The sequence below is a fragment of the Oncorhynchus keta genome, chromosome 24 (assembly GCF_023373465.1).
Source record: "Oncorhynchus keta strain PuntledgeMale-10-30-2019 chromosome 24, Oket_V2, whole genome shotgun sequence".
Taxonomy (NCBI): domain Eukaryota; kingdom Metazoa; phylum Chordata; class Actinopteri; order Salmoniformes; family Salmonidae; genus Oncorhynchus; species Oncorhynchus keta.
The window spans coordinates 3,305,945-3,327,617 of NC_068444.1; the positions used below are offsets into that span (position 1 = coordinate 3,305,945).

Genomic DNA, 21,673 nt, shown 5'->3' on the forward strand with positions numbered 1-21,673 from the left:
CTTATTCCAAGAAACTTTTAACCAAGATGTGAAAAACCTAGGAACTCTGGGACAATTTTGTGAATTTTGCAACCATAGTTGTGGGACACAAAACAGGGTACAGGGTGGGCTGTCATATCCACTTCATATGTGCTTCCCGGGGGCATCATCTAGGGGTTCTCCGCTGTCTTCCTCCTTCAGTTATGTTAGAGCTCCATTAGGGCTCCATTAGGGCTCCTTAGAGCTCCATTAGGGCTCCTTAGGGCTCCATTAGGGCTCCATTAGGGCTCCTTAGGGCTCCTTAGGGCTCCATTAGGGCTCCATTAGGGCTCAGTCTGGAGCCGCAGTCCCACTTCTCTGGGCAGAACCGGCCAGAAGACAGAGAAACCGTGTTGTTTACGAGGTACAGTATCCATGTTACATGATCCATTCATCCAGTTACGTCATTTTAACGTCGAAACAGTAGTTAAGTAATTAAAGTTCTCAGACCAACTTAAAATAACCATGCCTAAAAAATAAATACAAAATAAAATAAAAAGAGGCTATTTTACAAATCCCGAGTTTTTGTTGCTGAACAACATCGAAAAAAGCTAAACATAAAAGTAAACAGCAATGAGGGAGTGTTAGTTCAGTTTGTTACAGAGTGGTCATCGTCATAGCGGCCACCTTCCTTTTTACACAGGGCTGGAACCACCCAGAGACTCCCGGAGACGGTCGGGACAGAGTAGAGGGAGACCAGAGCAGGCTAACACTGTGACGCTGACAGACATTTCATCTCCGTCTTCTCATATAAAGCTGCTTGTCGTGAAGCAGCCTCTCGTGCAGAGACTATTAAGGATGCAGGCAGAACAGGCAAAGGATTAGGGGAAATAAAGATCCCCCCCCAACCCCTCTGAAGTCCGAGGCTATTCTAGACACCCTAGCAAACCAGACCCACGGTTCTGTGAGGAGGAAGACACATGCGAGCCAAAGCCACATCACCCCACTAAGCCAAGCCAGTGTAGGGCACAGACACACACCTATCCTTCTCTTTCAAGTGCAATAGTCGTAGTTTTAAGGAAATCTAGACAGAAAGCAAGTACCCCCCACCCAGTCTGCACTGCATGACAAGGCCGAAAAAAGGAATCTTCTTCCCATCTCAGTTGTGAGTGTGCGGGGCTCCCAGTGCAGTTTTTCTTAGAGAGTGGCTGTTCTCACTTCACAGTCCCGAGCCTCAGTTCAGAGGCAGCTCTAGATCAACAGCTGGAAGAGGGAGTTAACTACTGCTAAGTGTCCCTGCGTGACTTTGCCATCAGAAAAGATAGATTCGTCATGAAGGAAGATATCAGAGAGAGTAGAGTCCTAGCTAGTCCTAGCGCCGGGATAGAGTCCTACAGTAGAGTCCCTGCGCCGGGGTAGAGTCCTACAGTAGAGTCCTAGCTAGTCCTAGCACCGGAGTAGAGTCCTACAGTAGAGTCCTAGCTAGTCCTAGCGCCAGAGTAGAGTCCTACAGTAGAGTCCTAGCGCCGGGGTAGAGTCCTACAGTAGAGTCCTAGCGCCGGGGTAGAGTCCTAGCGCCGGAGTAGAGTCCTACAGTAGAGTCCTAGCGCCGGGGTAGAGTCCTAGCGCCGGGGTAGAGTCCTAGCGCCGGAGTAGAGTCCTACAGTAGAGTCCTAGCGCCGGGGTAGAGTCCTACAGTAGAGTCCTAGCGCCGGGGTAGAGTCCTACAGTAGAGTCCTACAGTAGAGTCCTAGCTAGTCCTAGCGCCAGACTAGAGTCCTATAGTAGAGTCCTATAGTAGAGTCCTAGCGCCGGAGTAGAGTCCTATAGTAGAGTCCTATAGTAGAGTCCTAGCGCCAGACTAGAGTCCTATAGTAGAGTCCTATAGTAGAGTCCTAGCGCCGGAGTAGAGTCCTATAGTAGAGTCCTAGCTAGTCCTAGCGCCGGGGTAGAGCCCTACAGTAGAGTCTTAGCGCCGGGGTAGAGTCCTAGCTAGTCCTAGCGCCGGGGTAGAGTCCTACAGTAGAGTCCTAGCGCCGGGGTAGAGTCCTAGCTAGTCCTAACGCCGGGGTAGAGTCCTACAGTAGAGTCCTAGTGCCGGAGTAGAGTCCTACAGTAGAGTCCTAGCGCCAGGGTAGAGTCCTACAGTAGAGTCCTAGCGCCAGGGTAGAGTCCTACAGTAGAGTCCTAGCGCCGGGGTAGAGTCCTACAGTAGAGTCCTAGCGCCGGGGTAGAGTCCTACAGTAGAGTCCTAGCGCCAGGGTAGAGTCCTACAGTAGAGTCCTACAGTAGAGTCCTAGCGCCAGGGTAGAGTCCTACAGTAGAGTCTGAGTGTCAGAGTAGCATCCTAGCAAGAGGATCCTAGAGAAGCAGTTGTTGATAGAGGTCTTTAGTAAGTAGTCTTCCTTTGTTAGTTAATGTAGACAGTAGTCCACCGCTCTCTCTCGTCTTTGCATGTTGGTGTTAGTGTAGCCTCTCTGGGGGATATGCTGGAGAACTGTGGTCCATGGCCTAAGCTGAAGAGGAGTGAATGAGAAAGGTATTTGTGTTGCTTTGTTCGTTAGTGTAGACAGAGAAATAGTCCCTCTCTCTTGACTCAAGGTGTTTAAGGTTTAGTGGTCTCTCTTCATGTCTTATAGAGCCGTCTGTCAGTCCGTTTCAGCTCCGTAGCTTCATTCACTAGACCAGCGCATCCATCACGTCAGTCACATTACACCTGAGTCTCTTCTTCTCTCTCCCCGTCCTCGGTCTCCGGCATCCCCTCACGTCAGTGCCGCACCTCGTTAGCGAGAAGACTGTCCTCACCACTCTGGAAGGACAAAAGGGAGCAGAATACCTCACTGTCCATTAACTTGCAGAAAACTGCTCGAGGACAGAGGAGTTAGAAGCTGCAGGACTCAAGAGCACAACGGCAGGCAATGCTACTGCATCTATACTACAATCGCCCTCTGGCTCACACCGCATCAGATCTTTCCAGTCAGAGCTGGGATTCGAACCAGCAACCCTCCAGTTGCTGGCCCGCTTCTTAAAACCACTAGGCTACCTGGAAGTCGGCCTCATTGAGGCTGTTCCCCACTTGGATGATCTCCTCGTCCTGCGAACCCTCGCTGACCCCGCTGCCAGCCGAACCCAGCTCGTCTAAGCTGGGATCCTGGAGCACCGAGGCAATGTACATCTGCTGTTGATGAGAAAGAAGAGAGGAGAGAGGGACGACATGAGGGAGGAGTAGAGAGGAGAGAGGGACGACATGAGGGAGGAGGGGAGAGGAGACAACATGAGGGAGGAGTAGAGAGGGGAGAGGAGACGACATGAGGGAGGAGTAGAGAGGAGAGAGGGACAACATGAGGGAGGAGTAGAGAGGAGAGAGGGACAACATGAGGGAGGAGTAGAGAGGAGAGGGACAACAGAGGGAGGAGAGAGGGACAACATGAGGGAGGAGGGACAACATGAGGGAGGAGTAGAGAGGAGAGAGGGACAACATGAGGGAGGAGTAGAGAGGAGAGAAGGGACAACATGAGGGAGGAGTAGAGAGGAGAGAGGGACAACATGAGGGAGGAGTAGAGAGGAGAGAGGGACAACATGAGGGAGGAGTAGAGAGGAGAGAAGGGACAACATGAGGGAGGAGTAGAGAGGAGAGAGGGACAACATGAGGGAGGAGTAGAGAGGAGAGAAGGACGACATGAGGGAGGAATGGAGAGGGACAACATGAGGGAGGAGTAGAGAGGGACGACATGAGGGAGGAGTAGAGAGGAGAGAGGGACAACATGAGGGAGGAATAGAGAGGAGAGAAGGGACAACATGAGGGAGGAATAGAGAGGAGAGAGGGACGACATGAGGGAGGAGTAGAGGAGAGAGGGGACGACATGAGGGAGGAGTAGAGGAGAGAGGGGACGACATGAGGGAGGAGTAGAGAGGGGACGACATGAGGGAGGAGTAGAGAGGGGACGACAATAAGTGGAATAGATAGGGGACGACATGAGGGAGGAATAGAGAGGAGAGAGGGGACGACATGAGGGAGGAATGGAGAGGGACAACATGAGGGAGGAGTAGAGAGGAGAGAAGGACGACATGAGGGAGGAATGGAGAGGGACGACATGAGGGAGGAGTAGAGAGGGACGAAATGAAGGAGGAGTAGAGAGGGACGAAATGAAGGAGGAGTAGAGAGGGACGAAATGAAGGAGGAGTAGAGAGGAGAGAGGGACGACATGAGGGAGGAGTAGAGAGGAGAGAGGGACAACATGAGGGAGGAATAGAGAGGAGAGAAGGGACAACATGAGGGAGGAATAGAGAGGAGAGAAGGGACAACATGAGGGAGGAATAGAGAGGAGAGAGGGACGACATGAGGGAGGAGTAGAGGAGAGAGGGGACGACATGAGGGAGGAGTAGAGGGGACGACAATAAGTGGAATAGATAGGGGACGACATGAGGGAGGAATAGAGAGGAGAGAGGGGACGACATGAGGGAGGAGTAGAGGGGACGACAATAAGTGGAATAGATAGGGGACGACATGAGGGAGGAATAGAGAGGAGAGAGGGGACGACATGAGGGAGGAATAGAGAGGAGAGAGGGGACGACATGAGGGAGGAATAGAGAGGGGAGAGGGACAACATGAGGGAGGAATAGAGAGGGGAGAGGGACAACATGAGGGAGGAATAGAGAGGAGAGGAGAGAGGGACAACATGAGGGAGGACATGAGGGAGGAATAGAGAGGAGAGAGGGGACGACATGAGGGAGGAGTAGAGAGGGACGACATGAGGGAGGAATAGAGAGGAGAGAGGGGGGACGACATGAGGGAGGAATAGAGAGGAGAGAGGGGACAGAGGAGGAGAGAGGAGAGAGGGGACGACATGAGGGAGGAATAGAGAGGGGAGGGGACGACATGAGGGGGAATAGAGAGGGACAACATGAGGAGGAATAGAGAGGAGAGGGACAACATGAGGGAGGAATAGAGAGGAGAGAGGGACGACATGAGGGAGGAGGAGAGGGGACATGAGGGAGGAGTAGAGAGGGAGAGGGGACGACATGAGGGAGGAGTAGAGAGGGGACGACATGAGGGAGGAGTAGAGAGGGGAGAGGGGACGACATGAGGGAGGAGTAGAGAGGGGACAACATGAGGGAGGAGTAGAGAGGAGACGACATGAGGGAGGAGTAGAGAGGAGAGAGGGGACGACATGAGGGAGGAATAGAGAGGAGACGACATGAGGGAGGAGTAGAGAGGGGGAGGGGAAGAATGGAGAAGGAGACAGGTCAGTGTGTGATCTGGAAATAGATTAAAGTGAAGCGTTTCTCTTTCATTTATGCTTTGGCCACAAATACGAGTATAGACGAGCCAACAGCATTATCTGGGTATGAGTGGACAGCTACTTTAACATTCATACTGGGTGTGCTAGTGTGGATGTTGTAACCAAGTGGAGGAGTAAATGGCAGTATGGAGACTGGCTGAGTAAATGGTAGCATGGAGGCTGGCTGAGTAAATGGTAGCATGGAGACTGGCTGAGTAAATGGTAGCATGGAGACTGGCTGAGTAAATGGTAGCATGGAGGCTGGCTGAGTAAATGGTAGCATGGAGGCTGGCTGAGTAAATGGTAGCATGGAGACTGGCTGAGTAAATGGTAGCATGGAGGCTGGCTGAGTAAATGGTAGCATGGAGGCTGGCTGAGTAGATGGTAGCATGGAGACTGGCTGAGTAAATGGTAGCATGGCGGCTGGCTGAGTAAATGGTAGCATGGAGACTGGCTGAGTAAATGGTAGCATGGAGACTGGCTGAGTAAATGGTAGCATGGAGGTTGGCTGAGTAAATGATAGCATGGAGACTGGCTGAGTAAATGGTAGCATGGCGGCTGGCTGAGTAAATGGTAGCATGGCGGCTGGCTGAGTAAATGGTAGCATGGAGACTGGCTGAGTAAATGGTAGCATGGCGGCTGGCTGAGTAAATGGTAGCATGGAGGCTGGCTGAGTAAATGGTAGCATGGCGGCTGGCTGAGTAAATGGTAGCTGGCTGAGTAAATGGTAGGAGGCTGGCTGAGTAAATGGTAGGAGGCTGGCTGAGTAAATGGTAGGAGACTGGCTGAGTAAATGGTAGGAGGCTGACTGAGTAAATGGTAGGAGGCTGGCTGAGTAAATGGTAGCATGGCGGCTGGCTGAGTAAATGGTAGCATGGAGACTGGCTGAGTAAATGGTAGCATGGCGGCTGGCTGAGTAAATGGTAGCATGGCAGCTGGCTGAGTAAATGGTAACATGGAGACTGGCTGAGTAAATGGTAGCATGGAGACTGGCTGAGTAAATGGTAGCATGGAGACTGGCTGGTAGTAAAAATGGTAGCATGGCGGCTGGCTGAGTAAATGGTAGCATGGTAAATGGTAGCTGGCTGAGGTACTGGCTGAGTAAATGGTAGCATGGAGACTGGCTGAGTAAATGGTAGCATGGCTGGCTGAGCTGATGGTAAATGGCTGAGTAAATGTAGCATGGAGACTGGCTGAGTAAATGGTAGCATGGCGGCTGGCTGAGTAAATGGTAGCATGGCGGCTGGCTGAGTAAATGGTAGCATGGCGGCTGAGTAAATGGTAGCTGAGTAAATGGTAGCTGGCTGAGTAAATGGTAGGAGGCTGGCTGAGTAAATGGTAGCATGGCGGCTGGCTGAGTAAATGGTAGCATGGCGGCTGGCTGAGTAAATGGTAGCTGGCTGAGTAAATGGTAGGAGGCTGGCTGAGTAAATGGTAGCATGAGTAAATGGTAGCTGGCTGGCTGAGTAAATGGTAGGAGGCTGGCTGAGTAAATGGTAGGAGGCTGGCTGAGTAAATGGTAGGAGGCTGGCTGAGTAAATGGTAGGAGGCTGGCTGAGTAAATGGTAGCATGGAGACTGGCTGAGTAAATGGTAGCATGGCGGCTGGCTGAGTAAATGGTAGCATGGCGGCTGGCTGAGTAAATGGTAGCTGGCTGAGTAAATGGTAGGACGCTGGCTGAGTAAATGGTAGGAGGCTGGCTGAGTAAATGGTAGCATGGAGACTGGCTGAGTAAATGGTAGCATGGCGGCTGGCTGAGTAAATGGTAGCATGGAGACTGGCTGAGTAAATGGTAGCATGGCGGCTGGCTGAGTAAATGGTAGCATGGCGGCTGGCTGAGTAAATGGTAGCATGGCGGCTGGCTGAGTAAATGGTAGCTGGCTGAGTAAATGGTAGGACGCTGGCTGAGTAAATGGTAGGAGACTGGCTGAGTAAATGGTAGTTTCTGCTGACTTATTGGAGGGAGACGTAGTAAAGGCTAAGTAAAGGTGTCAGCATGCTTCAGTTCGGCTGCCGCCCAGCTTAACTAAACACTCGCATACTCCCTTAAAAGACCTTGGCTTGAAAAAATGAGAAAAAAAGCAGCAATACTAATGTTTGTCCATTTTGAGTATTTTACATCCTAAGATGTTTGGTGCAGTATTTTACAGCCAGTATACACTAAGATGGTTGGTGCAGTATTTTACTCTAACTAAGATGTTTGGTGCAGTATTTTACTCAAAATAGTCCTAACTAAGATGTTTGGTGCAATAATAATGTAAGATAACTCATTCATTTAAAAACTAAGATTTTGGTGCAGTATTTTACACAAAAGATGTTTGGTGCAGTATTTTACATCTAACTAAGATGTTTGGTGCAGTATTTTACATCTAACTAAGATGTTTGGTGCAGTATTTTAATTAAGATCTAATTAAGATGTTTGGTGCAGTATTTTACATCTAACTAAGATGTTTGGTGCAGTATTTTACACCTAACTAAGATGTTTGGTGCAGTATTTTACACCTAACTAAGATGTTTGGTGCAGTATTTTACATCTAACTAAGATGTTTGGTGCAGTATTTTACATCTAATTAAGATGTTTGGTGCAGTATTTTACATCTAACTAAGATGTTTGGTGCAGTATTTTACATCTAACTAAGATGTTTGGTGCAGTATTTTACATCTAACTAAGATGTTTGGTGCAGTATTTTACACCTAACTAAGATGTTTGGTGCAGTATTTTACATCTAACTAAGATGTTTGGTGCAGTATTTTACATCTAACTAAGATGTTTGGTGCAGTATTTTACATCTAACTTAAGATGTTTGGTGCACATCTAACTAAGATGTTTGGTGCAGTATTTTACATCTAATTAAGATGTTTGGTGCAGTATTTTACATCTAACTAAGATGTTTGGTGCAGTATTTTACATCTAACTAAGATGTTTGGTGCAGTATTTTACACCTAACTAAGATGTTTGGTGCAGTATTTTACATCTAACTAAGATGTTTGGTGCAGTATTTTACACCTAACTAAGATGTTTGGTGCAGTATTTTACATCTAACTAAGATGTTTGGTGCAGTATTTTACATCTAACTAAGATGTTTGGTGCAGTATTTTACATCTAACTAAGATGTTTGGTGCAGTATTTTACATCTAACTAAGATGTTTGGTGCAGTATTTTACATCTAATTAAGATGTTTGGTGCAGTATTTTACACCTAACTAAGATGTTTGGTGCAGTATTTTACACCTAACTAAGATGTTTGGTGCAGTATTTTACACCTAACTAAGATGTTTGGTGCAGTATTTTACACCTAACTAAGATGTTTGGTGCAGTATTTTACACCTAACTAAGATGTTTGGTGCAGTATTTTACATCTAATTAAGATGTTTTACATCTAATTAAGATGTTTGGTGCAGTATTTTACATCTAACTAAGATGTTTGGTGCAGTATTTGACATCTAACTAAGATGTTTGGTGCAGTAACTAAGATGTTTGGTGCAGTACCTAACTAAGATGTTTGGTGCAGTATTTTACATCTAACTAAGATGTTTGGTGCAGTATTTTACACCTAACTAAGATGTTTGGTGCAGTATTTTACACCTAACTAAGATGTTTGGTGCAGTATTTTACACCTAACTAAGATGTTTGGTGCAGTATTTTATTTTTGGTGCAGTATTTTACACCTAACTAAGATGTTTGGTGCAGTATTTTACACCTAACTAAGATGTTTGGTGCAGTATTTTACATCTAATTAAGATGTTTGGTGCAGTATTTTACATCTAACTAAGATGTTTGGTGCAGATGTTTGGTGCATTTTTACATCTAACTAAGATGTTTGGTGCAGTATTTTACATCTAACTAAGATGTTTGGTGCAGTATTTTACATCTAACTAAGATGTTTGGTGCAGTATTTTACATCTAACTAAGATGTTTGGTGCAGTATTTTACATCTAACTAAGATGTTTGGTGCAGTATTTTACATCTAACTAAGATGTTTGGTGCAGTATTTTACATCTAACTAAGATGTTTGGTGCAGTATTTTACACCTAACTAAGATGTTTGGTGCAGTATTTTACACCTAACTAAGATGTTTGGTGCAGTATTTTACAGCTAACTAAGATGTTTGGTGCAGTATTTTACATCTAACTAAGATGTTTGGTGCAGTATTTTACATCTAACTAAGATGTTTGGTGCAGTATTTTACACCTAACTAAGATGTTTGGTGTTTGGTGCAGTTTTACACCTAACTAAGATGTTTGGTGCAGTATTTTACACCTAACTAAGATGTTTGGTGCAGTATTTTACATCTAATTAAGATGTTTGGTGCAGTATTTTACATCTAACTAAGATGTTTGGTGCAGTATTTTACACCTAACTAAGATGTTTGGTGCTATTTTACACCTAATATGTTTGGTGCAGTATTTTACACCTAACTAAGATGTTTGGTGCAGTATTTTACACCTAACTAAGATGTTTGGTGCAGTATTTTACACCTAACTAAGATGTTTGGTGCAGTATTTTACACCTAACTAAGATGTTTGGTGCAGTATTTTACACCTAACTAAGATGTTTGGTGCAGTATTTTACATCTAACTAAGATGTTTGGTGCAGTATTTTACACCTAACTAAGATGTTTGGTGCAGTATTTTACACCTAACTAAGATGTTTGGTGCAGTATTTTACACCTAACTAAGATGTTTGGTGCAGTATTTTACATCTAACTAAGATGTTTGGTGCAGTATTTTACACCTAACTAAGATGTTTGGTGCAGTATTTTACATCTAACTAAGATGTTTGGTGCAGTATTTTACACCTAACTAAGATGTTTGGTGCAGTATTTTACAATGAAAAAAATGTGCCTGAAACCGAGTCGTCACTCGTTGAATGACCACAAGTATCCCAACTGTTGACCAATCACCAACGAAAGGGACACAGACTTAGAAACTTCAGTTTGCCTCCAGAAAAATAAATGTTGTGTGTCCGGAAAAAAGACCCTCACCGAAGTCCAAAAAGAATAAGAACGCCACAAAATGTGGTGATAATATAGGAACGGTTCAGTGGTACTTACTGCTGACTTATTGGAGGGGGAGGTTCGTGCTGGATGACCGTTCTCCACCCCATCCACATTCTCCACGTCAATCTGGGAGGTCAGGGGGGGCAAAGAGATGGGAGAAAATATCCTCATAATAATAATAATTACAATATAATATATAATTCCACTGTAGAACATTCACAGTGATGACTTTTATACTATATCACCCTCGAACTCAACTCTGGACCTCGAAGCGAGTTCCACTTCCATACCCCTCTAATCAGGGACTGATTTAGACCTGGGACACCAGGTGGGTGATTCCCCTCTAATCAGGGACTGATTTAGACCTGGGACACCAGGTGGGTGATTCCCCTCTAACCAGGGACTGATTTAGACCTGGGACACCAGGTGGGTGATTCTCCTCTAATAAGGGACTGATTTAGACCAGGGACACCAGGTGGGTGATTCCCCTCTAATCAGGGACTGATTTAGACCAGGGACACCAGGTGGGTGATTCCCCTCAGGGACTGATTTAACCTCACCAGGGACTGGGATTTAGACCTGGGACACCAGGTGGGTGATTCCCCTCTAATCAGGGACTGATTTAGACCTGGGACACCAGGTGGGTGATTCCCCTCTAATCAGGGACTGATTTAGACCAGGGACACCAGGTGGGTGATTCCCCTCTAATCAGGGACTGATTTAGACCCACCAGGTGGGTGATTCTAATCAGGGACTGATTTAGACCAGGTGGGTGATTCCCCTAATCAGGGACTGACACCAGGTGGGTGATTCCCCTCTAATCGGGGACTGATTTAGACCTGGGACACCAGGTGGGTGATTCCCCTCTAACCAGGGACTGATTTAGACCTGGGACACCAGGTGGGTGAGTCCCCTCTAATCAGGGACTGATTTAGCCCTGGGACACCAGGTGGGTGCAATTAATTATCAGGTTAATTAACAGAAAACCAATGGGCTCCGGACTTAGCTGTGTAAGAGTTGAATACTTCTGATATATCATCCTAAGTGTTTTCCACGTGAGATGTACTACTGCTCTAAGATTATAACAATGTAGACGTGTTTATAAATGGTATATTAGAAACGGGGTGGTTCGAGCCCTGAATGCTGATTGGCTGACCGCCGTGGTACGTCAGACCCGTATACCACGGTTATGACAAAACACTCATTTTTACTCCACTAATTTTACGTTGGTATCCAGTTTATAACAATAGCAATAAGGCACCTCGGGGGTTTGTGGTACATGGCCGATGTACTCCGCGTTGCGTCGTGCCTAAGAACAGCCCTTAGCCGTGGTATATTGGCCATATACCACACCAACTCGGGCCTTATTGCTTAAACGTGTCTCATATTGCATACAGGATCGATATGGCACAAGATAGTGTTCTCAATGATTTTCCTGGTTAAATAAAGACAGAATTCAATTAAATCCACACTTCAACATGATAAATAAGAGGTTTCTCTGGCGGGTTTGTTTTTTACCTTGTAGTTGTGAGCGCTGAGATATTTGAAGTGTCCAAAGCAGACATGGGACAAGCAGACGATGATGGTGATGATCAGGACGCTGAAGGTAAACATAGAGGTAGGGGCTGAGAAACCTGAGAGACAGGAGAGGAGAGAGAGAGACAGGAGAGGAGAGAGAGAGACAGGAGAGGAGAGAGAGAGACAGGAGAGGAGAGGAGAGAGAGAGACAGGAGAGGAGAGGAGAGGAGAGAGAGAGACAGGAGAGGAGAGGAGAGAGAGAGACAGGAGAGGAGAGAGAGACAGGAGAGGAGAGAGAGACAGGAGAGGAGAGAGAGAGACAGGAGAGGAGAGAGAGAGACAGGAGAGGAGAGAGAGAGACAGGAGAGGAGAGAGAGACAGGAGAGGAGAGAGAGAGACAGGAGAGGAGAGAGAGACAGGAGAGGAGAGAGAGACAGGAGAGGAGAGAGAGAGACAGGAGAGGAGAGAGAGAGGAGAGGAGAGAGAGACAGGAGAGGAGAGAGAGACAGGAGAGGAGAGAGAGACAGGAGAGGAGAGAGAGACAGGAGAGGAGAGAGAGACAGGAGAGGAGAGAGAGACAGGAGAGGAGAGAGAGACAGGAGAGGAGAGAGAGACAGGAGAGGAGAGAGAGACAGGAGAGGAGAGAGAGACAGGAGAGGAGAGCGAGACAGGAGAGGAGAGAGAGACAGGAGAGGAGAGCGAGACAGGAGAGGAGAGAGAGACAGGAGAGGAGAGAGAGACAGGAGAGGAGAGAGAGACAGGAGAGGAGAGAGACAGGAAAGAGCAGAATTAGGCCGATAGCCACTAATGATCAAAATCCAGAAAATAACATTTAAATTCTACAACAGGAGAAAAGGAGAGCGAGACAGGAGAGGAGAGAGATGACAGGAGAAGGAGTCCCCTAAGAAGGAGGTCAGGAGGCTCTGTTCACAAACACAAACACAGGAGACAGAGCCATTAACTAGAGAGGAGAACCTGGAGAAGAGTCCCCTAAACAAGCTGGTCCTGGGGCTCTGTTCACAAACACAAACACACCCCACAGAGCCATTAACACAGAGAGATGAACCTGGAGAAGAAACAAGCTGGTCCTGGGGCTCTGTTCACAAACACAAACACACCCCACAGAGCCATTAACTACAGAGAGATGAACCTGAGAGAAGAGTCCCTAAACAAGCTGGTCCTGGGGCTCTGTTCACAGGACAGAGCCATTAAACAGAGATGAACCTGGAGAAGTGTCCCTAAACAAGCTGGTCCTGGGCTCTGTTCACACACACAAACACACCCCAGAGCCATCACCTACAGAGAGATGAACCTGGAGAAGTGTCCCCAAAAAGCTGGTCCTGGGGCTCTGTTCACCCACAAACACACCACAGAGCCATCACCTACAGAGAAACCTGGAGAAGTGTCCCCTAAGCAAGCTGGTCTACTCTGTTCACAAACACAAACACACCCTAAGAGCCATCACCTACAGAGAGATGAACCTGGAGAAGTGTCCCCTAAGCAAGCTGGTCCTGGGGCTCTGTTCACAAACACAAACACACCCTACAGAGCCCCAGGACAGCAACACAATTAGACCCAACCAAATCATGAGAAAACAAAAAGATAATTACTTGACACATTGGAAAGAATTAACCAAAAAACAGAGCAAACTAGAATGTTATTTGGCCCTAAACAGAGAGTACACCGTGGCAGAATACCTGACCACTGTGACAGACCAAACTTAAGGAAAGCTTTGACTATGTACAGACTCAGTGAGCATAGCCTTGCTATTGAGAAAGGCCGCCGTAGGCAGACATGGCTCTCAAGAGAAGACAGGCTATGTGCTTATTGCCCACAAAATGAGGTGGAAACTGAGATGCACTTCCTAACCTCCTGGCCAATGTATGACCATATTAGAGACACATATTTCCCTCAGATTACACAGACACACAAAATAATTTGAAAACAAACTCCCATATCTACTGGGTGAAATACCACAGTGTTCCATCACAGCAGCAAGATGTGTGACCTGTTGCCACAGGAAAAGGTCAACCAGTGAAGAACACACACCATTGTAAATACAACCCATATTTATGCTTATTTATTGTACTTTAACTATTTGCACATCGTTACAACACTGTATATAGACACAATATGACATTAGAAATGTACAATGAGTGAATATATATAATATGATATTTGTAATGTCTTTATTGTTTTGGAACTTCTGTGAGTGAATATATATATATAATATATTTGTAGTGTCTTTATTGTTCTGTATGTGTAATGTTTACTGTTACATTTTATTGTTTATTTCACTTTATTTATTATCCTTTTCATTTGCTTTGGCAAATTAAATTAAATTCATGTTAACATATGTTTCCCATGCCGATAAAGTCCTTAAATTGAGAGCGAGCGAAGGGTAGACACAGCAGAACCTGGCTCCCTGTAGAGGAAAGGCTGTGTAACCACTGCACCACAGCAGAACCTGGCTCCCTGTAGAGGAAAGGCTGTGTAACCACTGGACCACAGCAGAACCTGGCTCCCTGTAGAGGAAAGGCTGTGTAACCACTGCACCACAGCAGAACCTGGCTCCCTGTAGAGGAAAGGCTGTGTAACCACTGCACCACAGCAGAACCTGGCTCCCTGTAGAGGAAAGGCTGTGTAACCACTGCACCACAGCAGAACCTGGCTCCCTGTAGAGGAAAGGCTGTGTAACCACTGGCTCCCTGTACCAACCACTGAACAGAGAACCTGGCTCCCTGTAGAGGAAAGGCTGTGCAACCACTGTAACCACTGTCTCCCTGTACCCACAGCAGAACCTGGCTCCCTGTAGAGGAAAGGCTGTGCAACCACTGTGCAACCACTGAACAACAGCAGAACCTGGCTCCCTGTAGAGGAAAGGCTGTGCAACCACTGAACAACAGTAGAACCTGGCTCCCTGTAGAGGAAAGGCTGTGCAACCACTGAACAACAGCAGAACCTGGCTCCCTGTAGAAAAGGCTGTGTAACCACTGAACAACAGCAGAACCTGGCTCCCTGTAGAGGAAAGGCTGTGCAACCACTGCACCACAGCAGAACCTGGCTCACTGTAGAGGAAAGGCTGTGCAACCACTGCACCACAGCAGAACCTGGCTCCCTGTGGAGGAAAGGCTGTGTAACCACTGCACCACAGCAGAACCTGGCTCCCTGTAGAGGAAAGGCTGTGCAACCACTGTACAACAGCAGAACCTGGCTCCCTGTCCAAAAATCTAAAACAATTAGAGTTGTAATTTCCCCAAATTTGAAGCCCTTATTCAAGGTTAAACGCATTCGTAAAGTATTCAGACCCCTTGACTTCCTACTTTTTGTTACACTCAAAAGAAAACATGTCCCTCTTCAATCTACACACAATAAAAAGCAAAAACTGTTTTTACATTTTTATTTATTACAAATAAAAACCGGTAATATCATATTTTACTTACTATATATATATATATATATATATATATATATTATTACATTTACATAAGTATTCAGACCGTTTACTCAGTACTTTGTTGAAGCACCTTTGGTGGCGATTACAGCCTCTAGTCTTCTTGGGTAAGACGCTACAAGCTTGGCACACCTGTATTTGGGGAGTTCCTCCCATTCTTCTCTGCAGATTCTCTCAAGCTCTATCAGGTTGGATGGGGAGCGTTGCTGTACAGCTATTTACAGGTCTCTTCAGTGATGTTCAACTGGGTTCAAGTCTGGACTCTGGCTGGGCCATTCAAGGACATTCAGAGACTTGTCCTGAAGCCACTCCTGCGTTGTCTTGGCTGTGTGCTTTAGGGTCGTTGTCCTGTTGGAAGGTGAACCTTCACCCCAGTCTGAGGTCCTGAGCACTCTGGAGCAGGTTTTCATCAAGGATCTTTCTGTACTTTGATCCATTCATCTTTCCCCTCGATCCTGACTAGTCTCCCAGTCCCTGCCTCTGAAAAACATCCCCACAGCATGATGCTGCCACCACCATGCTTCACCGTAGGTTTCCTCCAGACACTTGGAATTTAGGTCAAAGAAATCAATCTTGGTTTCATCAGACCAGAGAATCCTGTTTTTCATGGTCAGAGTCTTGGGTGCTTTTCTGGCAAACTCCAAGCGGGTTGTCATGTGCCTGTTGCTGAGGAGTGGCTTACGTCTGGCCACTCCACCATAAAGGCCTGATGTTTGGAGTGCTGCAGAAGGACAACCATCTCCACAGAGGAGCTCTGTCAGACTGACCATCGGGTTCTTGGTCACCTCCCTGACCAAGGCCCTTCTCCCCTGATCAGTTTGGCCGGGCGGTCAGTTCTAGGAAGAGTCTTGGTGGTTCCAAACTTCTTCCATTTAAGAATGATGGAGGCCACAGTGTTCTTGGGGACCTTCAATGCTGCAGAAATGTTTTGGTACCCTTCCCCAGATCTGTGACTCGACACAATCCTATCTTGGACAATTCCTTGTACTGTCAACTACACACATTTGCAAAAATGTCTTGTCATTATGGGGTAGACTGATGAAAACAACAAAAGTAATTGAATCCATTTTAGAATAAGGCTGTAAAGTAACAACATGTGGAAAAGGGGAAAGGGTTTGAATCATTTCTGAGTGGCCTGTATGCTTGAGAATATGGAGAGTGGTACTCAGTAATGTGTTGTATTGGATTGGCTCTAATTTTGATTAAATAATTCACGGACACTAGAGAACCTTAACCAAGTTGAATTCTTCTTGTCGATACAGCTGAAGACACTGACGTGGCTTCCCCCGAGGTGGTATTCATACCCCACTTTGGGTGGGGTCTCCTCCGTAGCTCTAAACATCGCATCATTCTTGCTAAGCAGGGAACTCAGTGATATGGGCCTTCAATGGTTTATCCCCTTATCAGTCCTATCATGTGTCTTCCTTATCAGTCCTGTCATGTGTCCTTATCAGTCCTGTCATGTGTCCTTATCAGTCCTGTCATGTGTCTTCCTTATCAGTCCTGTCATGTGTCTTCCTTATCAGTCCTGTCATGTGTCCTTATCAGTCCTGTCATGTGTCCTTATCAGTCCTGTCATGTGTCTTCCTTATCAGTCCTGTCATGTGTCCTTATCAGTCCTGTCATGTGTCCTTATCAGTCCTGTCATGTGTCCTTATCAGTCCTGTCATGTGTCCTTATCAGTCCTGTCATGTGTCCTTATCAGTCCTGTCATGTGTCCTTATCAGTCCTGTCATGTGTCTTCCTTATCAGTCCTGTCATGTGTCCTTATCAGTCCTGTCATGTGTCCTTATCAGTCCTGTCATGTGTCCTCCTTATCAGTCCTGTCATGTGTCCTCCCTTATCAGTCCTGTCATGTGTCCTTATCAGTCCTGTCATGTGTCCTCCTTATCAGTCCTGTCATGTGTCCTTATCAGTCCTGTCATGTGTCCTTATCAGTCCTGTCATGTGTCCTTATCAGTCCTGTCATGTGTCCTTATCAGTCCTGTCATGTGTCCTTATCAGTCCTGTCATGTGTCCTTATCAGTCCTGTCATGTGTCCTCCTTATCAGTCCTGTCATGTGTCCTTATCAGTCCTGTCATGTGTCCTTATCAGTCCTGTCATGTGTCCTTATCAGTCCTGTCATGTGTCCTTATCAGTCCTGTCATGTGTCCTCCTTATCAGTCCTGTCATGTGTCCTTATCAGTCCTGTCATGTGTCCTTATCAGTCCTGTCATGTGTCCTTATCAGTCCTGTCATGTGTCCTTATCAGTCCTGTCATGTGTCCTTATCAGTCCTGTCATGTGTCCTTATCAGTCCTGTCATGTGTCCTTATCAGTCCTGTCATGTGTCCTTATCAGTCCTGTCATGTGTCTTCCTTATCATTCCTGTCATGTGTCTTCCTTATCAGTCCTGTCATGTGTCCTTATCAGTCCTGTCATGTGTCCTTATCAGTCCTGTCATGTGTCCTTATCAGTCCTGTCATGTGTCCTTATCAGTCCTGTCATGTGTCCTCCTTATCAGTCCTGTCATGTGTCCTCCTTATCAGTCCTGTCATGTGTCCTTATCAGTCCTGTCATGTGTCCTTATCAGTCCTGTCATGTGTACTTATCAGTCCTGTCATGTGTCCTTATCAGTCCTGTCATGTGTACTTATCAGTCCTGTCATGTGTCCTTATCAGTCCTGTCATGTGTCCTTATCAGTCCTGTCATGTGTCCTTATCAGTCCTGTCATGTGTACTTATCAGTCCTGTCATGTGTCCTTATCAGTCCTGTCATGTGTCCTTATCAGTCCTGTCATGTGTACTTATCAGTCCTGTCATGTGTTTTCCTTATCAGTCCTGTCATGTGTCCTCCTTATCAGTCCTGTCGTGTGTCCTTATCAGTCCTGTCATGTGTCTTCCTTATCAGTCCTGTCATGTGTCCTTATCAGTCCTGTCATGTGTCCTTATCAGTCCTGTCATGTGTCCTTATCAGTCCTGTCATGTGTCCTTATCAGTCCTGTCATGTGTCCTTATCAGTCCTGTCATGTGTCCTTATCAGTCCTGTCATGTGTCCTTATCAGTCCTGTCATGTGTCCTTATCAGTCCTGTCATGTGTCCTTATCAGTCCTGTCATGTGTCTTCCTTATCAGTCCTGTCATGTGTCCTTATCAGTCCTGTCATGTGTCCTTATCAGTCCTGTCATGTGTCCTTATCAGTCCTGTCATGTGTTTTCCTTATCAGTCCTGTCATGTGTCCTTATCAGTCCTGTCATGTGTACTTATCAGTCCTGTCATGTGTCCTTATCAGTCCTGTCATGTGTCCTCCTTATCAGTCCTGTCATGTGTCCTTATCAGTCCTGTCATGTGTCCTCCTTATCAGTCCTGTCATGTGTCCTTATCAGTCCTGTCATGTGTCCTTATCAGTCCTGTCATGTGTCCTTATCAGTCCTGTCATGTGTCCTTATCAGTCCTGTCATGTGTCCTTATCAGTCCTGTCATGTGTCCTTATCAGTCCTGTCATGTGTCCTTATCAGTCCTGTCATGTGTCCTTATCAGTCCTGTCATGTGTCCTTATCAGTCCTGTCATGTGTCCTTATCAGTCCTGTCATGTGTCCTTATCAGTCCTGTCATGTGTTTTCCTTATCAGTCCTGTCATGTGTCCTTATCAGTCCTGTCATGTGTCCTTATCAGTCCTGTCATGTGTCCTTATCAGTCCTGTCATGTGTCCTTATCAGTCCTGTCATGTGTCTTCCTTATCAGTCCTGTCATGTGTACTTATCAGTCCTGTCATGTGTCCTTATCAGTCCTGTCATGTGTCCTTATCAGTCCTGTCATGTGTCTTCCTTATCAGTCCTGTCATGTGTCCTTATCAGTCCTGTCATGTGTCCTTATCAGTCCTGTCATGTGTCCTTATCAGTCCTGTCATGTGTACTTATCAGTCCTGTCATGTGTCCTTATCAGTCCTGTCATGTGTCCTTATCAGTCCTGTCATGTGTCCTTATCAGTCCTGTCATGTGTCCTCCTTATCAGTCCTGTCGTGTGTCCTTATCAGTCCTGTCGTGTGTCCTTATCAGTCCTGTCATGTGTCCTTATCAGTCCTGTCATGTGTCCTTATCAGTCCTGTCATGTGTACTTATCAGTCCTGTCATGTGTCCTTATCAGTCCTGTCATGTGTCTTCCTTATCAGTCCTGTCATGTGTCCTTATCAGTCCTGTCATGTGTCTTCCTTATCAGTCCTGTCATGTGTCCTTATCAGTCCTGTCATGTGTCCTTATCAGTCCTGTCATGTGTCCTTATCAGTCCTGTCATGTGTCCTTATCAGTCCTGTCATGTGTCTTCCTTATCAGTCCTGTCATGTGTCCTTATCAGTCCTGTCGTGTGTCCTTATCAGTCCTGTCATGTGTCCTTATCAGTCCTGTCATGTGTCCTTATCAGTCCTGTCATGTGTACTTATCAGTCCTGTCATGTGTCCTTATCAGTCCTGTCATGTGTCTTCCTTATCAGTCCTGTCATGTGTCTTCCTTATCAGTCCTGTCATGTGTCTTCCTTATCAGTCCTGTCATGTGTCCTTATCAGTCCTGTCATGTGTCCTTATCAGTCCTGTCATGTGTCCTTATCAGTCCTGTCATGTGTCCTTATCAGTCCTGTCATGTGTCCTTATCAGTCCTGTCATGTGTCCTTATCAGTCCTGTCATGTGTCCTTATCAGTCCTGTCATGTGTCCTTATCAGTCCTGTCATGTGTCCTCCTTATCAGTCCTGTCATGTGTCCTTATCAGTCCTGTCATGTGTCCTCCTTATCAGTCCTGTCATGTGTACTTATCAGTCCTGTCATGTGTCTTCCTTATCAGTCCTGTCATGTGTCCTTATCAGTCCTGTCATGTGTCCTTATCAGTCCTGTCATGTGTCCTTATCAGTCCTGTCATGTGTTTTCCTTATCAGTCCTGTCATGTGTCCTTATCAGTCCTGTCATGTGTCCTTATCAGTCCTGTCATGTGTACTTATCAGTCCTGTCATGTGTACTTATCAGTCCTGTCATGTGTACTTATCAGTCCTGTCATGTGTCCTTATCAGTCCTGTCATGTGTCCTCCTTATCAGTCCTGTCATGTGTCCTTATCAGTCCTGTCATGTGTCCTTATCAGTCCTGTCATGTGTCCTTATCAGTCCTGTCATGTGTCCTTATCAGTCCTGTCATGTGTACTTATCAGTCCTGTCATGTGTCCTTATCAGTCCTGTCATGTGTCCTTATCAGTCCTGTCATGTGTCCTTATCAGTCCTGTCATGTGTCCTTATCAGTCCTGTCATGTGTCCTTATCAGTCCTGTCATGTGTCCTTATCAGTCCTGTCATGTGTCCTTATCAGTCCTGTCATGTGTCCTTATCAGTCCTGTCATGTGTCCTCCTTATCAGTCCTGTCATGTGTCCTCCTTATCAGTCCTGTCATGTGTCCTTATCAGTCCTGGCATGTGTCCTTATCAGTCCTGTCATGTGTACTTATCAGTCCTGTCATGTGTCCTTATCAGTCCTGTCATGTGTACTTATCAGTCCTGTCATGTGTCCTTATCAGTCCTGTCATGTGTCCTTATCAGTCCTGTCATGTGTCCTTATCAGTCCTGTCATGTGTACTTATCAGTCCTGTCATGTGTCCTTATCAGTCCTGTCATGTGTCCTTATCAGTCCTGTCATGTGTTTTCCTTATCAGTCCTGTCATGTGTCCTCCTTATCAGTCCTGTCGTGTGTCCTTATCAGTCCTGTCATGTGTCCTTATCAGTCCTGTCATGTGTCCTTATCAGTCCTGTCATGTGTCCTTATCAGTCCTGTCATGTGTCCTTATCAGTCCTGTCATGTGTTTTCCTTATCAGTCCTGTCATGTGTCCTTATCAGTCCTGTCATGTGTCCTTATCAGTCCTGTCATGTGTCCTTATCAGTCCTGTCATGTGTCCTTATCAGTCCTGTCATGTGTCCTTATCAGTCCTGTCATGTGTCCTTATCAGTCCTGTCATGTGTCCTTATCAGTCCTGTCATGTGTCCTTATCAGTCCTGTCATGTGTCCTTATCAGTCCTGTCATGTGTCCTTATCAGTCCTGTCATGTGTCTTCCTTATCAGTCCTGTCATGTGTCCTTATCAGTCCTGTCATGTGTCCTTATCAGTCCTGTCATGTGTCCTTATCAGTCCTGTCATGTGTACTTATCAGTCCTGTCATGTGTCCTTATCAGTCCTGTCATGTGTCCTCCTTATCAGTCCTGTCGTGTGTCCTTATCAGTCCTGTCGTGTGTCCTTATCAGTCCTGTCATGTGTCCTTATCAGTCCTGTCATGTGTCCTTATCAGTCCTGTCATGTGTACTTATCAGTCCTGTCATGTGTCCTTATCAGTCCTGTCATGTGTCTTCCTTATCAGTCCTGTCATGTGTCCTTATCAGTCCTGTCATGTGTCTTCCTTATCAGTCCTGTCATGTGTCCTTATCAGTCCTGTCATGTGTCTTCCTTATCAGTCCTGTCATG

The 21,673-nt window shown here is 46.2% G+C and overlaps 1 protein-coding gene and 1 long non-coding RNA gene across 3 annotated transcripts in view; both read right to left on the reverse strand.

Annotated features, from left to right (window-relative positions):
* Positions 1 to 7,562: 7,562 nt before the first annotated feature.
* Positions 7,563 to 10,026, reverse strand: LOC127911303 (uncharacterized). Of its 2 annotated transcripts, XR_008077832.1 has the most exons (6): positions 9,655 to 10,026; positions 9,501 to 9,596; positions 8,941 to 9,004; positions 8,472 to 8,599; positions 7,743 to 7,966; positions 7,563 to 7,609 (listed from the first exon to the last, which is right to left on the reverse strand). It is a non-coding gene; the product is annotated as an uncharacterized LOC127911303 (long non-coding RNA). The 2 variants fall into 2 exon arrangements; XR_008077833.1 differs by lacking the exons at positions 7,563 to 7,609; positions 7,743 to 7,966 and having other exon boundaries at positions 8,105 to 8,599; positions 8,909 to 8,972; positions 9,469 to 9,596.
* A 273-nt stretch (positions 10,027 to 10,299) lies between these two features.
* LOC118382581 (CSC1-like protein 2) overlaps positions 10,300 to 21,673 on the reverse strand; it is a gene marked incomplete at its 3' end in the record, with an annotated part of 151,872 nt that continues 140,498 nt past the window's right edge. Inside the window, 2 exon segments of the mRNA XM_052477525.1 lie at positions 10,300 to 10,365; positions 11,758 to 11,873. Of these exon segments, the coding sequence (XP_052333485.1) occupies positions 10,300 to 10,365; positions 11,758 to 11,873 (182 nt within the window).